General features: G+C 36.9%; 4 protein-coding genes and 1 long non-coding RNA gene across 7 annotated transcripts; 4 read left to right on the forward strand and 1 right to left on the reverse strand.

The window, feature by feature from the left end:
- The first annotated feature begins 5,269 nt into the window (after positions 1 to 5,269).
- Positions 5,270 to 7,460, forward strand: LOC126799885 (uncharacterized). Of its 2 annotated transcripts, none has more exons than XR_007672659.1 (5): positions 5,270 to 5,408; positions 5,570 to 6,077; positions 6,321 to 6,577; positions 6,732 to 7,222; positions 7,407 to 7,460. It is a non-coding gene; the product is annotated as an uncharacterized LOC126799885 (long non-coding RNA). The 2 variants fall into 2 exon arrangements; XR_007672660.1 differs by having other exon boundaries at positions 7,092 to 7,222.
- Positions 7,461 to 13,119: 5,659 nt separating this feature from the next.
- Positions 13,120 to 13,518, forward strand: LOC126796863 (NDR1/HIN1-like protein 10). The gene has a single exon (XM_050523581.1). The coding sequence runs from the start codon at positions 13,120 to 13,122 to the stop codon at positions 13,516 to 13,518; it is 399 nt and encodes a 132-aa protein (XP_050379538.1).
- A 1,344-nt stretch (positions 13,519 to 14,862) lies between these two features.
- LOC126796864 (NDR1/HIN1-like protein 3) lies at positions 14,863 to 15,441 on the forward strand. Its single transcript, XM_050523582.1, has one exon. The coding sequence runs from the start codon at positions 14,863 to 14,865 to the stop codon at positions 15,439 to 15,441; it is 579 nt and encodes a 192-aa protein (XP_050379539.1).
- A 1,715-nt stretch (positions 15,442 to 17,156) lies between these two features.
- On the forward strand, positions 17,157 to 18,139 carry LOC126796866 (NDR1/HIN1-like protein 3). The gene is made up of 2 exons (XM_050523583.1): positions 17,157 to 17,450; positions 17,801 to 18,139. Exons 1-2 carry the CDS (start codon positions 17,188 to 17,190, stop codon positions 18,015 to 18,017), a joined length of 480 nt encoding a protein of 159 aa, XP_050379540.1. The 5' UTR covers positions 17,157 to 17,187; the 3' UTR covers positions 18,018 to 18,139.
- On the reverse strand, positions 18,010 to 21,210 carry LOC126798656 (F-box/LRR-repeat protein At1g67190). 2 transcript variants are annotated; one of them, XR_007672554.1, is made up of 4 exons: positions 21,059 to 21,210; positions 19,225 to 20,682; positions 18,818 to 18,929; positions 18,010 to 18,142 (listed from the first exon to the last, which is right to left on the reverse strand). XR_007672554.1 is itself a non-coding variant. In XM_050525665.1 (2 exons), the coding sequence occupies exon 2, from the start codon at positions 20,558 to 20,560 to the stop codon at positions 19,301 to 19,303; it is 1,260 nt and encodes a 419-aa protein (XP_050381622.1). In that variant the 5' UTR covers positions 20,561 to 20,682; positions 21,059 to 21,209; the 3' UTR covers positions 18,959 to 19,300. The 2 variants fall into 2 exon arrangements, 1 of the variants encoding a protein (XP_050381622.1); XM_050525665.1 differs by lacking the exons at positions 18,010 to 18,142; positions 18,818 to 18,929 and having other exon boundaries at positions 18,959 to 20,682; positions 21,059 to 21,209.
- Positions 21,211 to 21,404: the final 194 nt, after the last annotated feature.

Consider the following 21,404-nt stretch of genomic DNA (forward strand, 5'->3'; position numbering starts at 1 on the left):
TATATTCACATCTTGGTAATTGGTCTCCCCTTAGGGCATATTAGTGTTGTTTTTTGTTTACCGGAAATTTTGACGGTTAAACGAGGTCCGAATTGCATGAAATTTTAAAATGATCATTAAATATATATATTGATCACATCGGATGGTGTCGATCGATTCCGAGAAGTTTCCTTCATATAGTCGCTTCATAATGTGATAGTTTTATTATAAACCTAATATAAGGTTATAATACATTAGTGGACACTTCGGCGATCGACAACTCAAATTCAAAATATGGTCGATCGACACCATTAGATGTGATCGGTATATATATTTAGGGACCCCGTAAAAATTTCATCCGTTTTGGACATGGTTGGACCGTTCGTATCAACGGTCAACTAAAAAAGAGGCGTTTTGACATATTTAAACCTCATTGACTGAGGCTTTGCCAAATAGATTTATTCAGTTCGACCGCGCACGATAGGTAACAAAAATTAGGTGATTTCATATATGCAAACGGCTTTCAGCATTCACATATTTGTAATAAGTCCTCCCTTAGGGCATAATAGTGGTGTTTTCGATTTACCAAAAATTCCGACGGTCAAACGAAGTCCGAATTGGATGAAATTTTTACAGGGTCACTAAATATATATACCAATCACATCGGCTGGTGTTGATCGATCCCGACAAGTTTCTTTCATAGAGTTGCTTCATAATGCGTTAGTTTTAATATAAACCTAATATAAAGGGTATGATACATTAGTTGACGCTTCGACGATCAATAACTCTAGTTCGAAATAAGGTCGATCGACACCAGTAGATGTGATCGGTATATATATTTAGGGAACCCGTAAAAATTTCGTCCGTTTTGGATATTGTTTGACCGTCCGTACCTACGGTTAACAAAGAAAAAGGCGTTTTGACATATTAAAATCTTCTTTGACCGGGGCTTTGCCAAATTGGTTTCCTTGGTGCGACCACACATAATCGGTGACAAACATTAGGTGATTTCAGATATGCAAACGACTTTTTGTGTTCGCATTTTGGTAATGGGTCTTCTCTTATGACATATTAGTGTTGTTTTCGGTTTACCGGAAATTCCGACGGTCAAACGAGTTCCGAATTGGATGAAATTTTTACAGGGTCACTAAATATATATACTGATCATATCTACTGGTGTCGATCGATCCCAAGAAGTTTCTTTAATATAGTTGCTTCATAATGCAATAGTTTTATTTTAAACCTAATAAAATATGTATGTATAATATTTTATTATTTGGCGGGCTTTTACGGGCCGGGCCTTGCGGGCTTTTGGCGGGCCGGGTCTCACGGGCCTTGCGGGCTTTTGGCGGGCCGGGCCCACGGGCCGGGCCGGGTTTCACACCTCTAATTTAAGCCCGGCCCTCTACCCACGGAAGCGGGCTTTGGCGGGCTTTCTCGCGGGCCGGGCCGGGTAAAAGCCCGTCGGGCTTGCGGGCCTCCGCGGGCTTTTCGGGTCCACGGGCTAAATGATGAGGTCTAGTCACAGTCTCTAAAATAGAAAAACCGAACCGAACCGAACCGAATTTAAAATTTGGGTTGGGTTATGGGTTTTGTCCAAAACCGAACCGAATGGACCCGTGTCCACCCCTTAGTAAATCCTGCCAATTAGACGTACTCCTACATATATCTTTTCTTTTCTGTTAAATAATGAATCACGCATATGGACATCTGAATCAATATCAGAATGTACACAATATTCAACTTCTATTTACCAATAAATTAAATTACTCGTTGAGGACGACTAATTTTAGTCGTGTTGCTGTCTTTTAGTCTTTCTCATTATCCTATGTACAATTTTTAAGCATAGATAATAATTTTATGATTACCTGAAGAGCTCATGAGATTGAGCTTGATTATTCGTCGTGACAAATTGTAGCATACTAGCATAGATATTAGATAATGAGCTTGATATTTTAAGCATATATAATAGTTTTATGAGATGATAAAAATGATTGTTGGCCTCAAGGCAATTTGTCTAAAAAAATGATTATATATAACGTCACACGTACCTGGGTAAACAGAGCAATTTTTGGGCTTGTCCTGGAAGGTGGACTCAATGTGTTTGTTCTCAATGTTTTAAATGTAACCCCAATTCGATCCTTTAGCAACAAAAAAAAAACTGCCTCTGAAGTCTGATCTCCCCTCATTTGTAAGAAGAAGCGGGGCTCATGCATGGATGTTGATTATGGTATGTATGTTGCGATAAATTATAGATCGCGCTCTCTAGGGCTTGTGGAGAGGATTTAATCAATTTAGTGTCAATTTTTTACAAACCACTTTCATTGTCATACTGGGAGTATCCGCATCATTCATGACAGTTATATACTTCAATGCCAAACTACATTATTAATATATACTAGCTTTGGCATGAAACCGTAGGGGTGTAATTTCACTATTTTGTACTCAAATCCACTCCCACTACGTCCGAGCCTCAATCTTTGCAATTGTGGCTTTCTCGTGGCAGTTCTCTCCTTGCCAATCTTCCTTCTCTCATGGGTTGAATTTTGACTTTTTGTTTTTGTTCAATTACTATTTTATCCGTTCGGCCGTAATTAAATAATAGAAAATAATATATTATAATTAGACAATATTTGAATTAACTAAAAACTCATTTTTTTAAATATTTTTATACAAATTAGAACATAAGTTTAAGCCAAAAAGTGAGTTGACTCAAAACTGATTAAGTAATTGATGCTTAAATGTCTAAAATACGATTATTTTCGTGAAAATTACCAAGCTGCTACTTCCAGAACTAACAAGATTCTCTCTCCTCATTTTTTAGTTTTTTTCGATAATTTAAGTTTTCCGACCAAACCACCAGCAATTTAGAAGTGAGCTAAGATATAAAGTTGTTCCTTACATCATGAGCTTTCATTTAAGTACGTATCATATTGCATATTTATTAGAAACTTTGAAATTTCGAAATTTGTTCACCAAGAACCACAATAGCAGCTAGACTCATAGTCGGCAATAGGAGGTGCATTCCAAGACGATATTAATAACTAGCTTCATAATAGACAGTAGCATGTAGCTTCTAAATTGATAGTATCAGCTAGTTTCTTTGTCGATAGAAATATATAATCTCTCAGTCGACAGTATCACATTTCTAATCGGTAGTAACAAGTAGCTTCTCAGTCCATAGTAGGAGGTACCCATGTAGATATGACATGTGATAGTGTGAATGAATTTGGAATTGTGTTAGATGTGATGAGCTAAAGATGGGTAAAAAAGTAAAATATCATATAACATGTGCCAACTTGCCATCATATTGTCTTTATATGTAACTTTTGGTCCTAATTTGTTCTATTAAATTATGGAGTTTTTTGTAAACCAAATTGTTGTCGAGTACTTTTGAGTAGTTTATTAATTAAAGAATAAGTAGATCTTAATAAATCATGGGTAATTTTGACACTTCAAAAATTTAACCATTTTAATCTCCTTCTGACTTTATTAATTTAACAAAATACTATTAAGTACCTAATAATATTTTAATTAACACAAAACTCACTTCATAATTTTCTTGAGTAAATTAGGACAACATATTATATTTTAAGACCAGCATGTTGTCAAGGTACCACATGGTTTTACTAGAATTACCGTTTTACCCCTCCATTGACCATATATATAACCCAATTTTGATTGAAACCACGATGGTCTCAGTAGCAACGCAAATCTCTCACACATGATCATTGTTGTCCTCTACCGATTCTACCTTCTCTTTTATCCTAACCTTAGTTCATTAGAGATTCAGAAGACGAATCGGAGTTTCAAAAGCTCGTCGAAAATTTCAAAACATCGTCAAAGTTCGTCCTTTTTTGGATCATTCGTCGGAAATTACAGTCGGTGAGTTCGTCTTCTCCTTCAGATCATTTGTCACAAACTGAGACTTCTAATCTCCCGAGCTTATCTTCTTGATCGAATTCTAGGTTAGATTTAAGCTTTTATTTCGATTTCATTGTGAAATTTTCTGGATCTTATGCAGTTTCATGTTTTCTATCTCTATTTAGTAATGTAGTAGCAGGTTTATTGTTGTTTTGTATTGTTGAATCAGTGCAGTAGCAGTATTAGTTTGTTTTGGGATGATGTCCAGTTTTCTATTATTGTTCTAATTTACATAGTAGCAGGTAATTGTTTGTTTTATTGTTGAATCAGCACAGTAGCAGTATTAGTTAGTTTTGAAATATGTAGTTGTTTGCGTTTACACAGTAGCAGTTTCTATATTCTAATCATTTTGTGAAATAGATGTTTGTGAAATTGATTAGTTGTTTAGATCTATCAACTCAGTAGCAGATTACTATAAGTATTTTTCAATCAAGATAGTAGCAGATTACTGATAGTAGCAATATTAGTTAGTTATAGTTGTTTGTGTTTACACAGTAGCAGTATTAGTTAGTTTTAAATATGTAGTTGTTTGTGTTTACACAGTAGTAGTATAGATGTGATTATTTTGTAAAATAAATGTTTGTGAAATTGATTAGTTGTTTAGATCTATCAACTCAGTAGCAGATTACTGTCATCTTGTATTTTTCAATCAAGATAGTAGCAGATTACTGATAGTAGTAGTATTAGTTAGTTTTGAAATGTGTAGTTTGTGTTTACACAGTAGCAGTATAGATCTAATCATTTTGTGAAATAGATTGGTTGTTTAGATCTATCAACTCAGAAGCAGATTACTATCCTCTTGTATTTTCAATCAAGATAGTAACAGCATCAGTTGTTTAGCAAATTTAATTTTTAATGCTTCTTTTGTTGTTTTGTAGTATGTCGAAACAATTATATGGCTGATTCACGTATGGAACAAAGACAGTTCTTTTACCTATTTCAGCAGTCACTACTTATGAACACATGTGTCTTGGACCTCATTGCTTTAAATCAGACAACATTTATATGTCGTATGATATATAAGTTTCATTGTCTAAGCTTTTCAAGGGATAAATTGATACTTACTGAATATTGTTAGATTGACGACATTTAATGTTGCCCTAGAACTAGGTATATATATTTCTAGTTAGAGGGGACGACATTTATGTGTCGCTTAGTTTGAGTTAAAAATTGGCCCAGGTTTTAGAGGGCTAATTTTGATGATTCCCTCCTAAAGTTGCCACGCGCCCAGGTCGTGTACACGTAATTTTGTCTTAAATTTATAGGAACACATAAATCTGTCGCCTAACTATGTCCTAAAAGTTGACTTAAATTTTGAAAAAACTAATGCGGCATTCCGCCGCTTTCACAAAACAATTTCGTAAAAGCAAAACTCCTCTCTCTCTCTCTCTCTCTCTCAACATTTTGAGGTTTGGAGAGAAAACATTATCTCGATCTCTGTCTTCTCTCAGCCCTCGATCTCATTGTTCTCTTGGCTCTTAATCTCTCTGTTCTCTCGAATCTGGGTAAGCAATTTCGACTTGGAATTTGGGGATTTTGAGATTACGGTGTGAGATTTCAATGGTTTTTGCGGTTTCATTGCTTAAAATGAATTTAGAGATGAGATTTTCGATTGGGTTTTGTTATGAATTTGGGGATTTTTGGTTTGATTAGGTTTATTTTGCAGGGAAGAATTTGCTGGAATGGAAGAATTTTCCAAGAGAGCTAAACACCCTAGAATTGCCCTTTTCTCCTTACTCTCACACCCTCAGCTGCAAACTCCCTTAATCTCTCTTTCCCCGACTTCTCTTTCTCTCATTGTCACCTCTGCTCTCCCCAGAACGGCCATCTCCGGCGGTGACAAGCTTACACGAACATCATCATTCCATTTCTTTCACAAAACCGACCAAGATCCAAGTGAAATTGGCAACATTCATCAAACTTAGCTATTGCGTGAAGCCTCCACAGTTCCTCCATCTTACTCAGTCTCAATCTCACCATTGAGATCTTGGACTTAGAGTGAGCTAATTGAGGGGCTCTAGAGTTCCTCCATCGACCCAAAGTCCTCCACTTCAGTCGATAATCGCAGAACCCTTGTCTTATTAACTTCAGTTTGCTATGGCAACCTAAAGACTGCTTCCACCGATCAAAACCTCAATGAGATTCTTCTTCAAATTAAGTCCTCCAAAGCCCCTGTAAGAACCAAACTCCCACCTCATATATATTTTCTCAGCCATCCCCTTAATTGCTTTACTGGGTCTTCTTATTTTGCATCTAATCGTTCTGGGTTTTAAAGTACATAACTTGATTGGTCTGAATTATATCATTATATGTATATATGAACTGTGCACCCCACGTGTTTGATGTATTGTCTCAATGAAACTGTGGCTTATTTTCCTATGTTTGTGATGAAGTTTGGTTTGTGCTCTTGTTTTCAGGTGTCGAGTGTGTAGCCAGATTCTTCCTGCATTCGGCAAGCTAAGTGACAGCTTCCCAAAGCTTTTGTTTGTCTATGCAGATATAGATGAGTGCCCTGAAACAACTCAGCACATTCAGTATACGCCAACGTTTCAATTCTACAGAAAATGGTAAGAAGGTGGATGAGATGTTTGGTGTCGGCGAAGAGCCGCTTCATGATGGCTTGTGGTTGCACTCTTGAAGATGATGATGATGTAGGAATGACAAAAATGTCTAGGTATTGTCTTATGTATACATTATGATAATTTACAAATAGAATTATTATTGTATTTATAAATTCCATTTCTACTATCTTGAGCTTCCATATTTGTAACTTTTATTGTACCAGAACTTTAAAAATGCGTAACTAATTTTGTAAAAATTGTTTTCAGGTGTTTCCAACTGTGAAATTTCCCCTAGGATGTTTAGTATAAGTGTTGTGAAGTCACCGACACTGAACAATATCATTGGAGTAGTTCATCATTTCTAATCTTGTAACTTTATTTTCTTTGGTGCATGATCTATCATCTATGTACAGTTCATTGATGTTGATGTCTATTTAATATAAATTGTTTTTATTTTTAGTAAAGGGTAAGTGGACGGAATCTACTATATGGAACACTATTGTGGATCCATTAAATGGGGAACCATTCATTAAAGTTGATGAAATTGATGTGTAAAGGTGTTCCTGGTTAAGATGTTGTTTTGTTTTTTTTGCTGGACCGTTTAGTTTATACTTCCTACTTGTTCAGGGAAAGTTGAAAATGTAAAACCAGCTTCAGCTAAGAGAAATGATGGCAAACCTGATTCTTCTGGAAAGCAAAGGGTTAAGATTGAAGAACCAACTAAAGATGAGGCTGATTAAGATGATTCGGTTGACTCGGTATCTATCTAAATTTGTTTTTGGCTTTAACCTTCTGTGCCTTCATCCATGTATGTGTTTTCGTATACAGAAACCTGGAACTGCTTTTTATCCAATCCTTATTTTTTTTTGTTCGTGGTTTAGAATTTTATTGCATGGTTATAAATGTTGTAAAGGTATTAATGTTGGTTCATTTTTTTTATAGAGTGATGATGATTCTGATGAGCAAGATAAAGACACCCCCCCCCCCTTGAGAAGGTATTTTAATTAGCTGGTCTTGTGAAAATAATTTTCCCTAGATTAATATGAGTTGTGTTGAATTTACTATGTGGTTTAATCATCTTATATTGATTTTGTGTTTTTGTTTTTTTATCCAAATTTGAAGCTTGAATCTAAGGAAATAACCCAAATCCCTTGATCTGCTAAAACTCTAGTTTCTGCTAAGAAGGCAAAGATAGTCACCACTACTCATCATAATGGTAATCTCTGGTAAATGTTCTTTTGGATTCCTCTGTATGTAAAATTGTAAGTGCAAATTTTACAGTTTAGCTGCTAAATTATGAGCTTTATATTTGGTGAATGCATGGTTTTGTGCAAGGCATAGATGGTGGGTGACCCTTTTAATTGTTATTTCCAAATTTCTGTTCTATATATAAATAAGCTTCATTGTTGTTGCATAGTCTGATGTACAAGGAGTTTGGTTTTTGTACTTTGTGAACATTCCCCTTATGCTCATTTTATGCTGATCTTTTTCTTTCTTAAAGATGGCAAGAAGGTCGGCCACACAAATACACCACACCCTGCAACGAAGAGAAAGACTCCTGCCACTGATAAGTCCAAGACACAAACTCCAGAGTCTGCTGGTGGTAACACTTGCAGCAAGGCATTTGGTTTAGATGGGGCTCTTCAATGTAAGCACTGGTATATGGACAAATATAACTGAAGTACCATTGGAGCAGATCCTACTATTGGAGCAAGTACTTTTGTTGAAAAGCAATTAAGCAAATGATGCAACTCATTCCACTACATCCAAGAATTTTAGGTGAACTAATCTCTTGATCATGATTCTTTGGCATTATATGTATGCTTATATGTGGAATTGGGGATGTATTTGTTGTTTAGAGTGACTGATTATGAATGTTGGTTTTACCGCTCTATGAATGGGAAAATTTTATTTTCTAGACTGTGTTTTTTTTGTCTACTCTAAATGTTATAGCAATAACAAGAAATGACGTCTGAAGAAGAAAACAACTACAAATATGGTGACAAATGAGATGTTATATGGTGCCATAGTTATACTCACACGACACACACACACACATATATATATATATATATATATATATGAATTAAAACAAAATAAAAAGGGTGTTATATGTTGCCAGGTCTATGCTCAAAAGACATTTATCTGTCGTTTGAAACCATTCAAAACGACATTTATATGTCACCAGAAGATCTAATTAACCTACCAAAAGAGAGTATCAAGCACGAAACTATATGTCACCTCATGTTGAAATTTCTATATGTCGCATAGTAGCTTATTGTCGGTAGGGCTATTGGGTGACGTATAATATATATCGCTAGAAACCATATCAGACAACATAAGACTTTTTTTTTCTCATATGTCACCTAATACACTTTCCAACAACAGATATTATATGTCGCATGATAGCTATAACAACGACATGCTACTAGGCGACATGTTTGAATTTTCTTTAGCGACACAACACATATGTCGCCTGAAGGCATAATTGGCCTAGTGATTACAACATTGTGCATGCTTTTCATCACGAAAGCACAACCTGCTTTAAACATCACTAGTCCAATCTCATTGGAATTAACAAGTGAAAGTATTCAATTCACAATTCAAAACGCAAAATATAGTAGATAATAGCCAACGTGTTTCGACCTATCATATCAAATTACAAGATCCCAAGTTCTTTTTAAATGAAAAATATTTGCCAAAGTAGCACTATTTTCATAGAGGATTCTAAATTTCTAATCCACCAAATTCCTAACTATAGTAGCAGTTTCATTTACACTTTTTCCGTCCTTTCACAACTTTCTCCACCTTAAAGCCCTGCATCTCTTTCTCTTTCCGGTCAATTCTTCCTTTGATCCTCTTTATCACAGACAGGGTCTTCAAACTAGTATCAGGTTCAATACACTTCTTGTTGCCAACAACAGTAGCAGCTTCATTGCCATTCTTGGCCGTAGTAGCACCTGCACTTGTAGCACCATCAATAGTATCAGCTTGAACATACTTCTTCCTGCCAATAACAATAGCAGCTCCATCACCATTCTTGGCCGCAGTAGCACCTGCACTTGTAGCACCATAAATAGTATCAACCTGAACACACTTGTTGCCAACAACAGTATCATTCACAGCTCCATCACCATCCACATTCACACCCTTTTCGCCTTGCTACATTCTCATAAGTTCTAAGCAATTGTCTTTCCACAAGCGGATCTCTTTATCTTTATCCTTTAGTGTCTCCTCTAATGAGATGATTTTTCCATTTTCAGCTTCAATTTATCCTTCAACAAGCAGATATCTCCTTCATTCACCTTTAGTTTCCCTTTCAACTTCTTGTACTTCTTTTTCAGCTTCTCATTCTCATTAAAAAGCTTAGGAATGAACTTATTTTTCACGATGTAGTTATTGATCGTTGATCCCATCATATCTTGCTTTAGCATGCATTTATTTCGCCAATACTTCACGGTCGTCTCTTCATCTTTATCATCACAGCTATGCGGCAGATATCCATCTTCCAATGCAATTCATTCCATCATTTGCACCCAATCATTGATGTCATCTAAACTACACCTTCTATCGTCCTTCTCATCTTCATTGAAAAAACTTCTTCATTATTTCTTCTACACCTGCTACAGTCTCTTCATTGTTTTCAAGTGCATCACCCTCTTCATTGGCAGCTCCTGCAACTGTGTCACCATTCTCAGTAGCAGCTACGTTGGACTGGTTTTCTCGCCCCCCAAATACCGTGTCAAAGCTAAAACTATCCTCATTAGCACCCTCAGTTTCCTTTAATAACAAATTGAGCAAAACGTAAGAAAATGAAACATACCAAAAGAAGCATGTAGAACTTTAAGAAACTAAATTCCAAAAACAAACCTTATTTACTTTCATTTCGATTACATTGTTCACTTCCTCGTCAGTTTCATTGGAGAAACGTTGTCAGCTGCTACTGTGTCACAATTCTCAATAGCAGCTACGTCGGGCTGGTTTTCTCGCCCCCCAAATACCATGTCAAAGCTAAAGCCATCCTCATTAGCACCCTTAGTTTCCTTTAATAACAAATTGAGCAAAACGTAAGAAAGTGAAACATACCAAAACAAAATAAAGACGGTGTTAGGTAAAATGTAGAGGATACTAAATGTAATTGTGCTTCATACTTACCCACTCTTAGTGACAACTATTCAAATTCCTCCTCATAACATTTAGTAGCATTCTCCTCACTTTGTGCAGTAGCACTCTGAACGCTTTGTCCTGTTTTAGCTTTCTTCGCAACCTTTTTTGGTCTTCCCTCATTCTTATCTTCTAGCCTTCTTTTTGCTATATTTGTCTGCCTAGTAGTAGCATCTATGTATCTCTCTTCTATACCAATTGTTTTTTCCTTTTCTTTTGCATTATCAATCTGTAAAAGATGGAAATATATTAGAAAGAAGAAAATGATCTTAGCTTGAACAACAACTATTCAGCTCGTTCGACTCGTTTATTAATTATCTTAATTTATTAAAGTTCGGGCTCGTTAAGTTCGGGCTCGCTAAAAGCTTGGCTCGTTTATTAATTATCTTAATTTATTAAATTCTACAGTATATATAAAATATAATTTTTATATAAGAAATAATATTAAAAATATAATATTAGTTAGAATGAGCTAAAAGGTTTTTTTTAGAATAATTAGTTAAAGACATTAAGTTCAATAACCAATTTGATTTTTTATTTTTAGTTTATTACAAATTAGAAATGGATTTTGTGTAATGCTATGATATCATATTTTGAATTTTCTTTTTAATTTCTTAATATTAAAATTTTAGTTTTATATGATTCAAACCAGCTCGATTCGAGTTTGAGCTCATCTAATAAAATGAGCCGACCCGAGCCCAGCTCGAGTTTGAACATGTATGATGAAAATCTAATTTTAGCCCGGCTCGAACTCGATCGTATGAAAATTAGCCAAACATGAACAACCTAGTATTCGGCTTGGCTCATTTACACCCATAATGCGAAGAAGATGACGAGCGATTTGTGAAGAAGATGTGAGGGGCGATCTGCTACTACGACGAGAGGAAATGTGAAATCTAGAATTTTAGGTTTCGATTTGGGGATGAAGCATAAATATATAACAGTGGCAGATGCGTAATTAATTGAAACGATGCTGTTTTTTTTTGTCATTTGTAAGATATAGCAGTGGCAGGCCTGTACTTTTTTGTTGTTGGGCTTGTGCTGAGGTCCTGATTTGTATAAAAAATATTAAAAGTAAGCTTTCTGCTACTATACATTTGGTCGGCTACTGTTAAGTAATTTTCTATTATTAATAGAAGATTTCTCCTTATGCTGGTTCTATATTTTTATTCAAAAACAAAAAACAAAAAACAAAAGAGGAAGTGTACCCCTGGTAACGTGAGATTCCCGGCGCTCCCGTATATCCTAGCTCTTGATCATACTTCTCTTTCTTTTTCGAAGGCCATGTGAACTTAGCAAACTTCTTCCCGGCCCGCAGAACATTTTATGTTTCTTGAGCTTTTTGAGCGCGTAACCATTCATGTGCTTGTAACATTATAGATTTATAGCCCAAATAGATCGATGTATGAAACAATAGCTAGGTTGATTGGAAGAAGAAGATAAATTGAATATGCCTAATTGTAAACATCCCCGGTCTTCCATTTCATTACCAACATGTGGCCAACATGTGGCTTGTCTTCTACTTAGTTTTCCCCAGGTTCTTGAAGACAAGGAGCTTGCTTCTTAATTCTTATATAAACATTCCAAGGTTCTCATTTATGTCTTTTTGCGATGCATGTACGTACGAGGCCAGTAGAACTGAAAGTTCAAATTATTCATGTCGATCAGTCGATGTAAAGGCGCGGGAAAACCCGCAGCATTGCCATCTCCAAGTTTTCTGACCCAGTCATATAACCAAACTGTATCAATGAAGAACAAGAAGAATTTTTCAGCGTTAATTTACATGGCATATACACGAATATATTTCCAGCAAAAGTCAGATGTTTGGAAGCTACGAGGAACTGCCAGCTTCCATCAACAACTTTGCAATTTCCCTCAAAGATCGCTAACAGACTAACATAACACACTTCCTGCTATAGCTAGCTACAGTTGACTTCGAACTCCTTGGCATACCCATTCCCTATTAGGATAGCGATGATCGTTCCACGCCATCACGATATATATATACACGTACCTTCGGAATCCTCATCTTCATCGATCAGTAACTTAAACCTACTTTTTCATAACATACATCAAATATAACAATCATCAAACATAACATACGCAAATGACTCATGAGTACATTTATAATTAAATGTTTTCATGATTATTCTTTTGTATTTATACATGAGTTATATTGTTGTTTTACTCATACGAGATGCAAAGCTTACCGGGTTTGTGTTTACAATCCCGGTGCACCTATTCGATGATGTAGGGGATAGTTCTGCATGTGTGGATTAGTTGAATTGACGGACTACTCTGAAGACTTCAAAGTTTCTTCATTTATTTTGTGGTAAGGATTGTGAGGATTTTACATTTCCATTTGAGATAATGCTTAAATTTTAAATTGGTTTTGTAATAATCCATTCGTCTGAGTTGTACTATGAACTCAGTAATGGTACGCTGTGACGATAAGATGATTTCGATTTATTGAGATTGTTTTTTAGTTTTCATGATTTCGAATTCGAATTTTTATTGTTCTAAATTCGGAGTCGTGACATTTGCTCTGGTGACTTTGCCTTTTTCGCCGTTCTACCAAGGCCACAAAAACACCACCGAGTTGGATCAAGTGGTTGTTCAAGGATCACAGCTAATGAAATTTGGAACAAAAGAGGTGGCCCAGTATAACTCGGAGACTGCTTCCGGGATTTATAGTATCAAGGTGCAGCTTGCTCTACGGATAAAAGCCAGGTACGGCAAGTTCAAGTCCCGCAATTACAAGCCCTATCGGAAGATTGACTGCAACCTGAGGCTTCCTTTAAGTTCTAATGAAACATCCACTGCCATTAATGGTTTCATGGCTACAGGGTGTGTTAATATTTACTTCTTTTCAAATCCTGATTCTGATTAATAACTCCGGTTGGTTATATCGATCGCAAGTACGTGAAGTAGAGCACACGAAATTAAATGGCTCTTTTGTTTTCTGTTAAGTAAGGAAGAAAGAATATGGACAACTCAATCAATATCGATCAGAATGTCTGAATGTGTAATTTATTGGTAGTTTGGTACTCGTTGAGGACGACTAGGTTTAGTCGTGTTGCTGTCTTTCAGTCTTTCTGATTATCCTATGTAAGTTTTTAAGCATAAATAATAACTCTATGAAAACTGGAAGAGCTCATGAGATTAATCAAGCTTATGCTCGTGACTTTGTACTATGCATGATGAGCTTGATAATTTTAGTATAGGTAATAATTTTATGAGGTAATAAAATGATTATGACCTCAATCAGGTTAACCATTCATATTGTAAATCACCTTGTATAATTATTAGGATATGTTTGGTGACACAAATTTGTTAAAGATCTCAAATGGTTTTTTCAAATATTTACTTTCCCATGTATGCATATTCTAGCTAGCACATATTAATTCGTTTGATCCATAATGATTCACCTAAGATCAGAGGCGGATTTAGGATCGAAATTTAGGGAGGGCTTCAAATTTGGTCTTAATCAACCCCATCTCTAAATTGAAAAAAAAAATATAAACATTAAACCTAATTTCAGAAACCCTTGAATCTCAATACAGTTATACAAATCGAAAATTTGAAATCATAACTTTAGACAAAGAAATACGCTTACCTTCCAAATCGAGTTGAGTTCTTATTTTTCTTCTGTGTGGCGAAGGAGTGGAAGGACTGGAGGCCTGAAGTAGCAGTGGAGAGAGGCCGAGGACTGGAGGCCTAGAGCAGCAGTGGAGAGTGGCGGATGATTGGAGGCCTGGTCGCCTGGAGCAGCAATGGAGAGTGGCAGAGGATTGGAGCAACAGTGGATACTACGAAGTACGAACGCTGAACACCTCTTCTTCTTCTGGAGATGGAGTGGAAACTGAACGATGTACTTTTTTTTTCTTGAGCTAGCATCAATGTACTAATTTTTTTGGGCTTCAAATTTTTGCATGTACTCCGCCCAGGCAAGTCTTGGGCAGGATCCGCCCAAACCTAAGATTCTTCAAATATTTAGTCTCCCATATTCTGCTAGATATTCCGAATGGAATGATATAAACCTTTAGCTTCTTAGATTTCATATAGATATTCCGTCCTTAGCGGTTAGCAACGTTGGAACAGATCGACCCAGTTAAGAACTTGAGATACGTACGTACATACCACATTATAAATATGAAGAGGTATGGTTCTCCCTTTAGTACATGCATGCCTTTTCCTTTTGTTTACGAACAACAAGCCTTAATATTCTTTGGCCATGACTTGCTCAGTGGCATGGAATGGAAATAAACTGAGTAGCTTCACCATTCTCGCTATCGTTATCGGTGTGGCCATGTCAGCCGGAGGCATAACATTGTTAGCCATCTTCGGTAGATCTCCAGAGCTCGAAGTAACAGTCACCAATGCATCTATGACCCAGTTTAATCTCAACAGCAGCAGTAAAAACGACAATAACACTCTCTACTACAACCTCCCCCTCGTTGTTGCCATCAGAAACCCTAGCCGAACCTTCAGTTTACACTATAATCGCATCGAAGTCGGAGTGAAATATAGGCAGCAGAAAGGTACTTCGGTAGCTTTGAGTTTGCCACTCTTTGACCAAGGATCAAAAAACATAACCACTCTACATCCAGTTCTTCAAGGGCAGACCTCTAGCTTGGAGGAGACCGGTGCAGGCATTTACAGTATTGATGTGCAGATTGCTATTCGGATAAGTCGCCGGCCTCTCACAGGAATCGTTTTCAAACCAAAACGGACATGTATGTTGAAGGTTCCATCGAATTCAAATAAAGCATCTCCTGGTAGTAGTTTCAAGGATACACAATGTTTCGTGTAAGAGACATTCAATAAATTTATTAGTTAGGTCAATAATTTTGTCTTCGAATGTTTTCCCAGATCAGAGCGATAATATATTAATATATAAGAATTCTGCTTTTGTTAATTACTTATTGTTCATCAAGTGTTGATTCTTTGTTGTGCTTTGACTTATATTTGGTTAAATCAAACAATGCAATGTTTTCATCGAACCCGTACCTTTTGGCAATATGTATAGTGTTCACAGACGTATGCATACATTCTTATAGTACTCCTGTCAAAAATCTTATTGCGACGAGTAATAAGACGTACATGTTGGAGAAGAGAGTATCATAAAATTTTGACTCGGAGACTATTGCTGGCATTTACAGTATTGACTTGAGGCTTCATGTTGGGATGGTGGTGTTCGGCCAGTTCGAGACATGGTATTCCAACCCATCGTACCGTTCGTACGACGGTACGAGATCAACTGCAAGCTGAAGATTCCTTTGCAGTTTAGTAAAACATCTGCAAACCGCTTCGGTTTCAAGCCTACCAAGTGCAGAAATGCTATATCATTTCAGCTACCAAGTGTAGACCCTGAAGCAGCGGGCTACATCTGTGGAGTTTTTCCTTCAAAACCCGACTGTCCATGTGTTGCTCCACTTATGTATCTATATTTTTGTAGCTGTGCGTGGTTAACTAGTAATTTACTGTTGCGTTAACTACTTAAAGTGTTCAGCAAATTAACACTTCACGTAAAGATGTAAAATATGGTTAGACCATGCATACGATAAACATGCAATCACAGCGGCTGCTGCTGCAAACTCAGCTTCTAGTTCATCTTTTTCCATACCCAAGAATCCAAATTTACAGTCACAGTTTAAACCATTTCGAATCACTGCAGCTCCAGTTTAGATTGCTACCAAATTACCAATGCTCGAAAACTACGACGAACTACGTTCTTCAATAACTTTGGAAGTTCCTTCGCAATATATTCAGCTTGACATGGACCTTTTTGTCATTGCCTTTAATGCCAAAATGATATATCCCAAGTCTTAATTCTATGTACAGGCTAGCCAGCATAACACAACGTACCTTGCCGATAAAATCATATACCTCACAATCAACGATTGTTAACTGCAGAATGATATATCACTGCAGGACCCTGAACCTGCGAGCGGAATTTGTTTTGCTTGATCTCAGTAGCTGCATTGTAAATGTGTTGATTACATGTCCCTATAATTTTAGAGACATGCGTGTTTAAACAGTTAAACCAGTAGAACATTTGCTGGGTTAAATTATTCATAAAATTTTCGGACATCTTTCAGATATTTATGCAATACTGCAGTGTAGGCAATTTCCATTAGCACATCGCAAACAGTCTTGCTGTTCTAACTTCTAAGAACTTCTTCGAAGCAAACTTGAATATGATACTCATAATATGCATAATCCTTGCTCTTCAAAGTCTCATACCATATAGACAAGAATGTTGTCTCCAAATTGACAGAAATTGTTTGATCAAAGTCCCAATCCAAATCTGACTGTAATTTTACACGGCCGATCAGTCCCTTCAAGAAAGTTCCACCAAACACAAAATAGTACTTTGGAAGTTCCACGTACGGTTTAAGTTGTAGGCAAGGCCAAAACTTGATGGAATATGCATGCAAATCTAATAATCATGTTGCTCAATATTCTAACTGTTAAACTTATTCAAATCGAAAGAACCAAAACCTACGCAATTACGCATTATATATACCTTCCCTTTTTGTAGACTTCGTTCTCAGCCATGACTAAAAGGGGTGCCTGCATTGACTGCAGCTTCTTCATATTCTGCAATACCATCCTCTGTTTCACCCTAGTCTTCTTCATAGTGTGGTCCATCTTCCTTCCCCAAGAACCACAATTCCACATTACCAATGCATCTCTAACCCAATTCGACTTCACCAACACCAACATCAACAATACGCTCCACTACAACCTTGAGCTCAACATTACCATCAGAAACCAAAACAAGGTCGATATCTCTACTACTATAAAGCAAGCAGGAGAGTACCACCAAATTACGAACTGACAGATTTACCCTTCTGTCATTAGTTTCTCACAAACAAACATAGGGGCTATAAGGTAAATCAAAATTGTGGAAAAGAAACATAGGTAGTGTGTAGTGGGAAATTATAATTAAAATTAACTTCCGTGAAAATATTCACGGGTAAAGGCTAGTATACTACAATTGCATCCAAGTAATCGCTAACTATGGAAAAAAAGAGATTTGCCATACTGACTTTTGATTCAACACCCTTTCACCAAGGCCACAAGAACACAACCCATTTGGATCATGTGGGACTGGAAGGGCAGCAACAATTGGTTGAGTTCAGGGACACATAATTTTCTGCATATAGGGAAGATACTGCTGCTGGTTCTTACAGTATTGATGTGCAGCTTGCTCTTCAACTTAACGTCAGGTACGAGATCTTCCAGACAAGGTATTACCAGCAATCAAGAAACAAGATCAACTGCAAGCTCAAGGTTCCTCTGAGTACTAAAGAAAAATCTTCTATATGTTTCAAGAGTACCAAGTGCAGAAATGTAAATATTATGTCGGATCATGTTGTCTAACCAAGATGATACTTTTAATGAATCAAAACTCAGCCTAAATAGAGTACAGCTCAACTTGCCATCTGCTTCCTTAGCATTCATAATATCAACACTCAATGCAATCTGTCAATACATATGCCCAACTCCTGAAATTGAATCGTCCTATTTGGTTATTCATCCATACTACATCTTCAGAAATATAATCTTCGTTAAAAACAGACCGATGCAAACTGGTAACAACCATGAAAAGGTTCACTGAAGAAACATAAATCAAGGTAATGCATTCCAATGGAATGGAAGCAGACAGACAATGATACACAGCTGATTCACGACAATATTTTGGCCTACCAAATTGCCCAAGCAAACTCAAAAGTATGATGGAAATGAATGCATTAACAAAGAAGTAAAAAGGACAACAAACTTTCAAGATATTCAACTTTCTGTTCGTCTTTCCCCGATTACCATCCTTTCTCAGCGAAGATATACAAAAGGACATCTAAAAGTTACTAGTCCACTCAATAGGTACGAGTATCTCCCCAGTATCCTGCTTACCTACTGTCATTATATGAAGCATGATAGTTTATTTATAGATGCTACAAGGGGCAAAAAAAGAGAGGGAAAAACTGCCTCCACATGTTGAGGGTAAACTCCAGAACTTGAGTATATAATGTATTCATGTTATTACTTATTGTACCCAGTTCACTTGCAAAAATTATTGTTCAGTTTAACCTCCTTTACACGGAAATGACTTAAATACATATTTTTTTAATGAAAAAAGCTCAAACTTTTTCTAAAGAATTGTGAAAGGGGAAAATTATCACCTGCTCAAGCAATCAAGTGATAATAGCATATAAAAACCTCTGCCCCATGTTGAAAAGCCCATAACGAGACTAGAGTGCCATAAACAGCATAACCCAAATAATCCAGGACTAACTGCATTATAAAACAAAGACATGGTGAAATATCAAAGGAAGGACATGGACTAATAGATTCGAAAACAAAGCACAGAAATAGAAAACAATCCCTGATATGGAAGTTCCATTTCTGAAATGAGTACATGCAAAAACTAGCAGAAAAAACAATCTTAAATATGAAAATTCCCGTCTTCTGAAACAAGTACAAGGCTGACAAAGGCCACCAAAACTAATTTTTAACAATCTTTGAAGTCACATCAGCTCAGCATTTTAGAATATATGAGGCAACGATTTACACGAGGGTAATATGTTACCTCACATGCGCCATCTACCTTGTTGTGCAGATCAGACTGCAAAAGTTGGAAACCCATTGAATGGAAGAACAGGACTTTATTCGTATTCAAACTGAATCTCTACATGCATAAATTTTCTCATCAGACGGACAATGGCCGAGGTGAAGTTTGCCAAAGTTTGGCACTCTTCATGGGATTTGGCTTCTGAAACAACCCCATAAATGACTAACTTCCTCAATTTAGGGCACCTCTCAATAAGGCCTGCTACCCATTCAGAGAAGAGTTCACTGATTATAGTCCATCCAAGTTCTAAAACAACCACATTCTCCAAACGAGATGTCCCCTGCAGGCCACAAACATCTCTCAAATCATAACTTAGGGATAGGTGGCTTAACAGTGGGAAGCAAACAGAAACATTCTCCAAATCCACAACCTCATCCTCATCATCAAACACAACACCCCATAGCCGAAGTCTCCTTAACTTTGATGACTTGGAGATCATGTTATAGAACTTAGGCCACATGATTGTGAAGCTACTGACATCAACAATCTGAAGATTCTCTGTGTTTTCACCAATATCGAGATGGAGCACGCTAACATCATCAATCTTTAACACCTTCAATGAACCCTTACCAATAAGCTCAAAAAGCTCCAAGGTACAATCTTTCAAGTGCAGATTCTCAAGGGTGTCAGCCTCCAATATGAACTTATCCAAACTGACTGCTTCAACATAGATATCTCTCAAAGAAGCACTGGTAAGTTCCATTGTTGCCTGTGCATCTGACATGGCAATATCAGGATTAATAAGCGACAAACTGGTAAGTTTTGGACATGCAGTGAGTAACAGGCTCAAATCCAAAGCTGAGATATTGACATAACTCAGGGAAAGCGACTTCAAGCACAGAAACTTCTGATAACTTGGTTCAACGCCTGTTACAGAATTATGAGCCAATGCCAACACTTCAAGCTTCTGACGACTGCATTTCTCAATGATATTAACATTCGGGGTTGTCCGCACATTATAGTGCAATTGCCGCAAGGTGTCCCGAGTATACATAAGCCAAGCGATCACAGGGGCAGCTGAGAATTCATCAACGTCGTCCATAAAAATCGACAGACACTGCAAACCAGTCGTTTGGAATATGGTCTGAGTTATCAGAATCTCCAACCTAATCGTCGGGAGATCATGAAAGAGAGGCCAATCGTTGGAATTGAACGACAGAGTGTGGAGGTGATTCCTCCAAGCCTCTCTCCATTTCTTGCATGTTGCGGACGCGATCACCACATCTCGGGCAGCTCTAAGCCGTGATAGTATGTTACCTATGACCTCCACCGGAAGATGCTCCATACGAACCATTCCCCAACAAAAGAACCACCAACCAAAATCGACAGAAGCTAGTAGTTGCCAAACTCAATAACACCCATCACACTAAGAACCCATTTTACCCATCTCTCAGTAAAATCTGCTAAGCCTATCATCTGGATGTCACAAAAAGATAAGTAAAATCAGGATCCATCAATGACAAATATACCAATGTCTAGCATAAAATTCAGGACCATCATCTAAACAATCAAAACTCAAAAACCCAGGTCAAAGTTTCAAACTTTCAATCCAAATCAGTGAGTTTTCACTACTATTAGTGACAAGCATATACTTGATTCTCATGACAGTCTGGTAGTTTGCGGGTTACATGCATGTTGATATAAATTTCAAAACTTTTCATAGGATCGATATCAAACTAGGTTACCCATTTCCGCAAATTCAACAATGAACAGTAATCCAACCACAGAGATTACAATCGTGATGAAAACGAGAAAGGGAGAGAGAAAAGTGAGAATCGGGGATGAGTTTTACCTGACGGCCATGGTTGAAATTCGAAAGTTTACAGTGTGAATCCAATCCGGAGGAGAGAAGAAGGATCGATCGAAATGGAGAATTTGAATGGGTGAAAGAAGATGAAGAATGAGAAGAGAATTGGGGGACAGAAAGGAAGGTATGGGAAATTGGGAATGGGGGAGAGTATTGGCGACGTGTGAAGAGCCCCCCCTACATGTTGACATTTTGGTCTATTTGGAGAATTTTCTGTTTTTTGTTTTTGGCAATAAAAATTAATAATGAATAGAATTTTGATTCTTTCTTTTGTTTTTAGAAGGAGAATAGGAGATGTTTACATATGACAACTCCGACAGTCCGCAGCTTT

This window comes from Argentina anserina, chromosome 6, assembly GCF_933775445.1.
Source record: "Argentina anserina chromosome 6, drPotAnse1.1, whole genome shotgun sequence".
NCBI lineage: Eukaryota > Viridiplantae > Streptophyta > Magnoliopsida > Rosales > Rosaceae > Argentina > Argentina anserina.

Coding starts and splice junctions, on each gene's coding strand:
- LOC126796863 (XM_050523581.1), top strand. CDS start 13,120: ATGATTTCGAATTCGAATTTTTATTGTTCTAAATTCGGAGTCGTGACA.
- LOC126796864 (XM_050523582.1), top strand. CDS start 14,863: ATGACTTGCTCAGTGGCATGGAATGGAAATAAACTGAGTAGCTTCACC.
- LOC126796866 (XM_050523583.1), top strand. CDS start 17,188: ATGACTAAAAGGGGTGCCTGCATTGACTGCAGCTTCTTCATATTCTGC. Junction 17,451..17,800: donor ACTATAAAGCAAGCAGGAGA/GTACCACCAAAT, acceptor TTCTGCATATAG/GGAAGATACTGCTGCTGGTT.
- LOC126798656 (XM_050525665.1), bottom strand. CDS start 20,560: ATGGTTCGTATGGAGCATCTTCCGGTGGAGGTCATAGGTAACATACTA.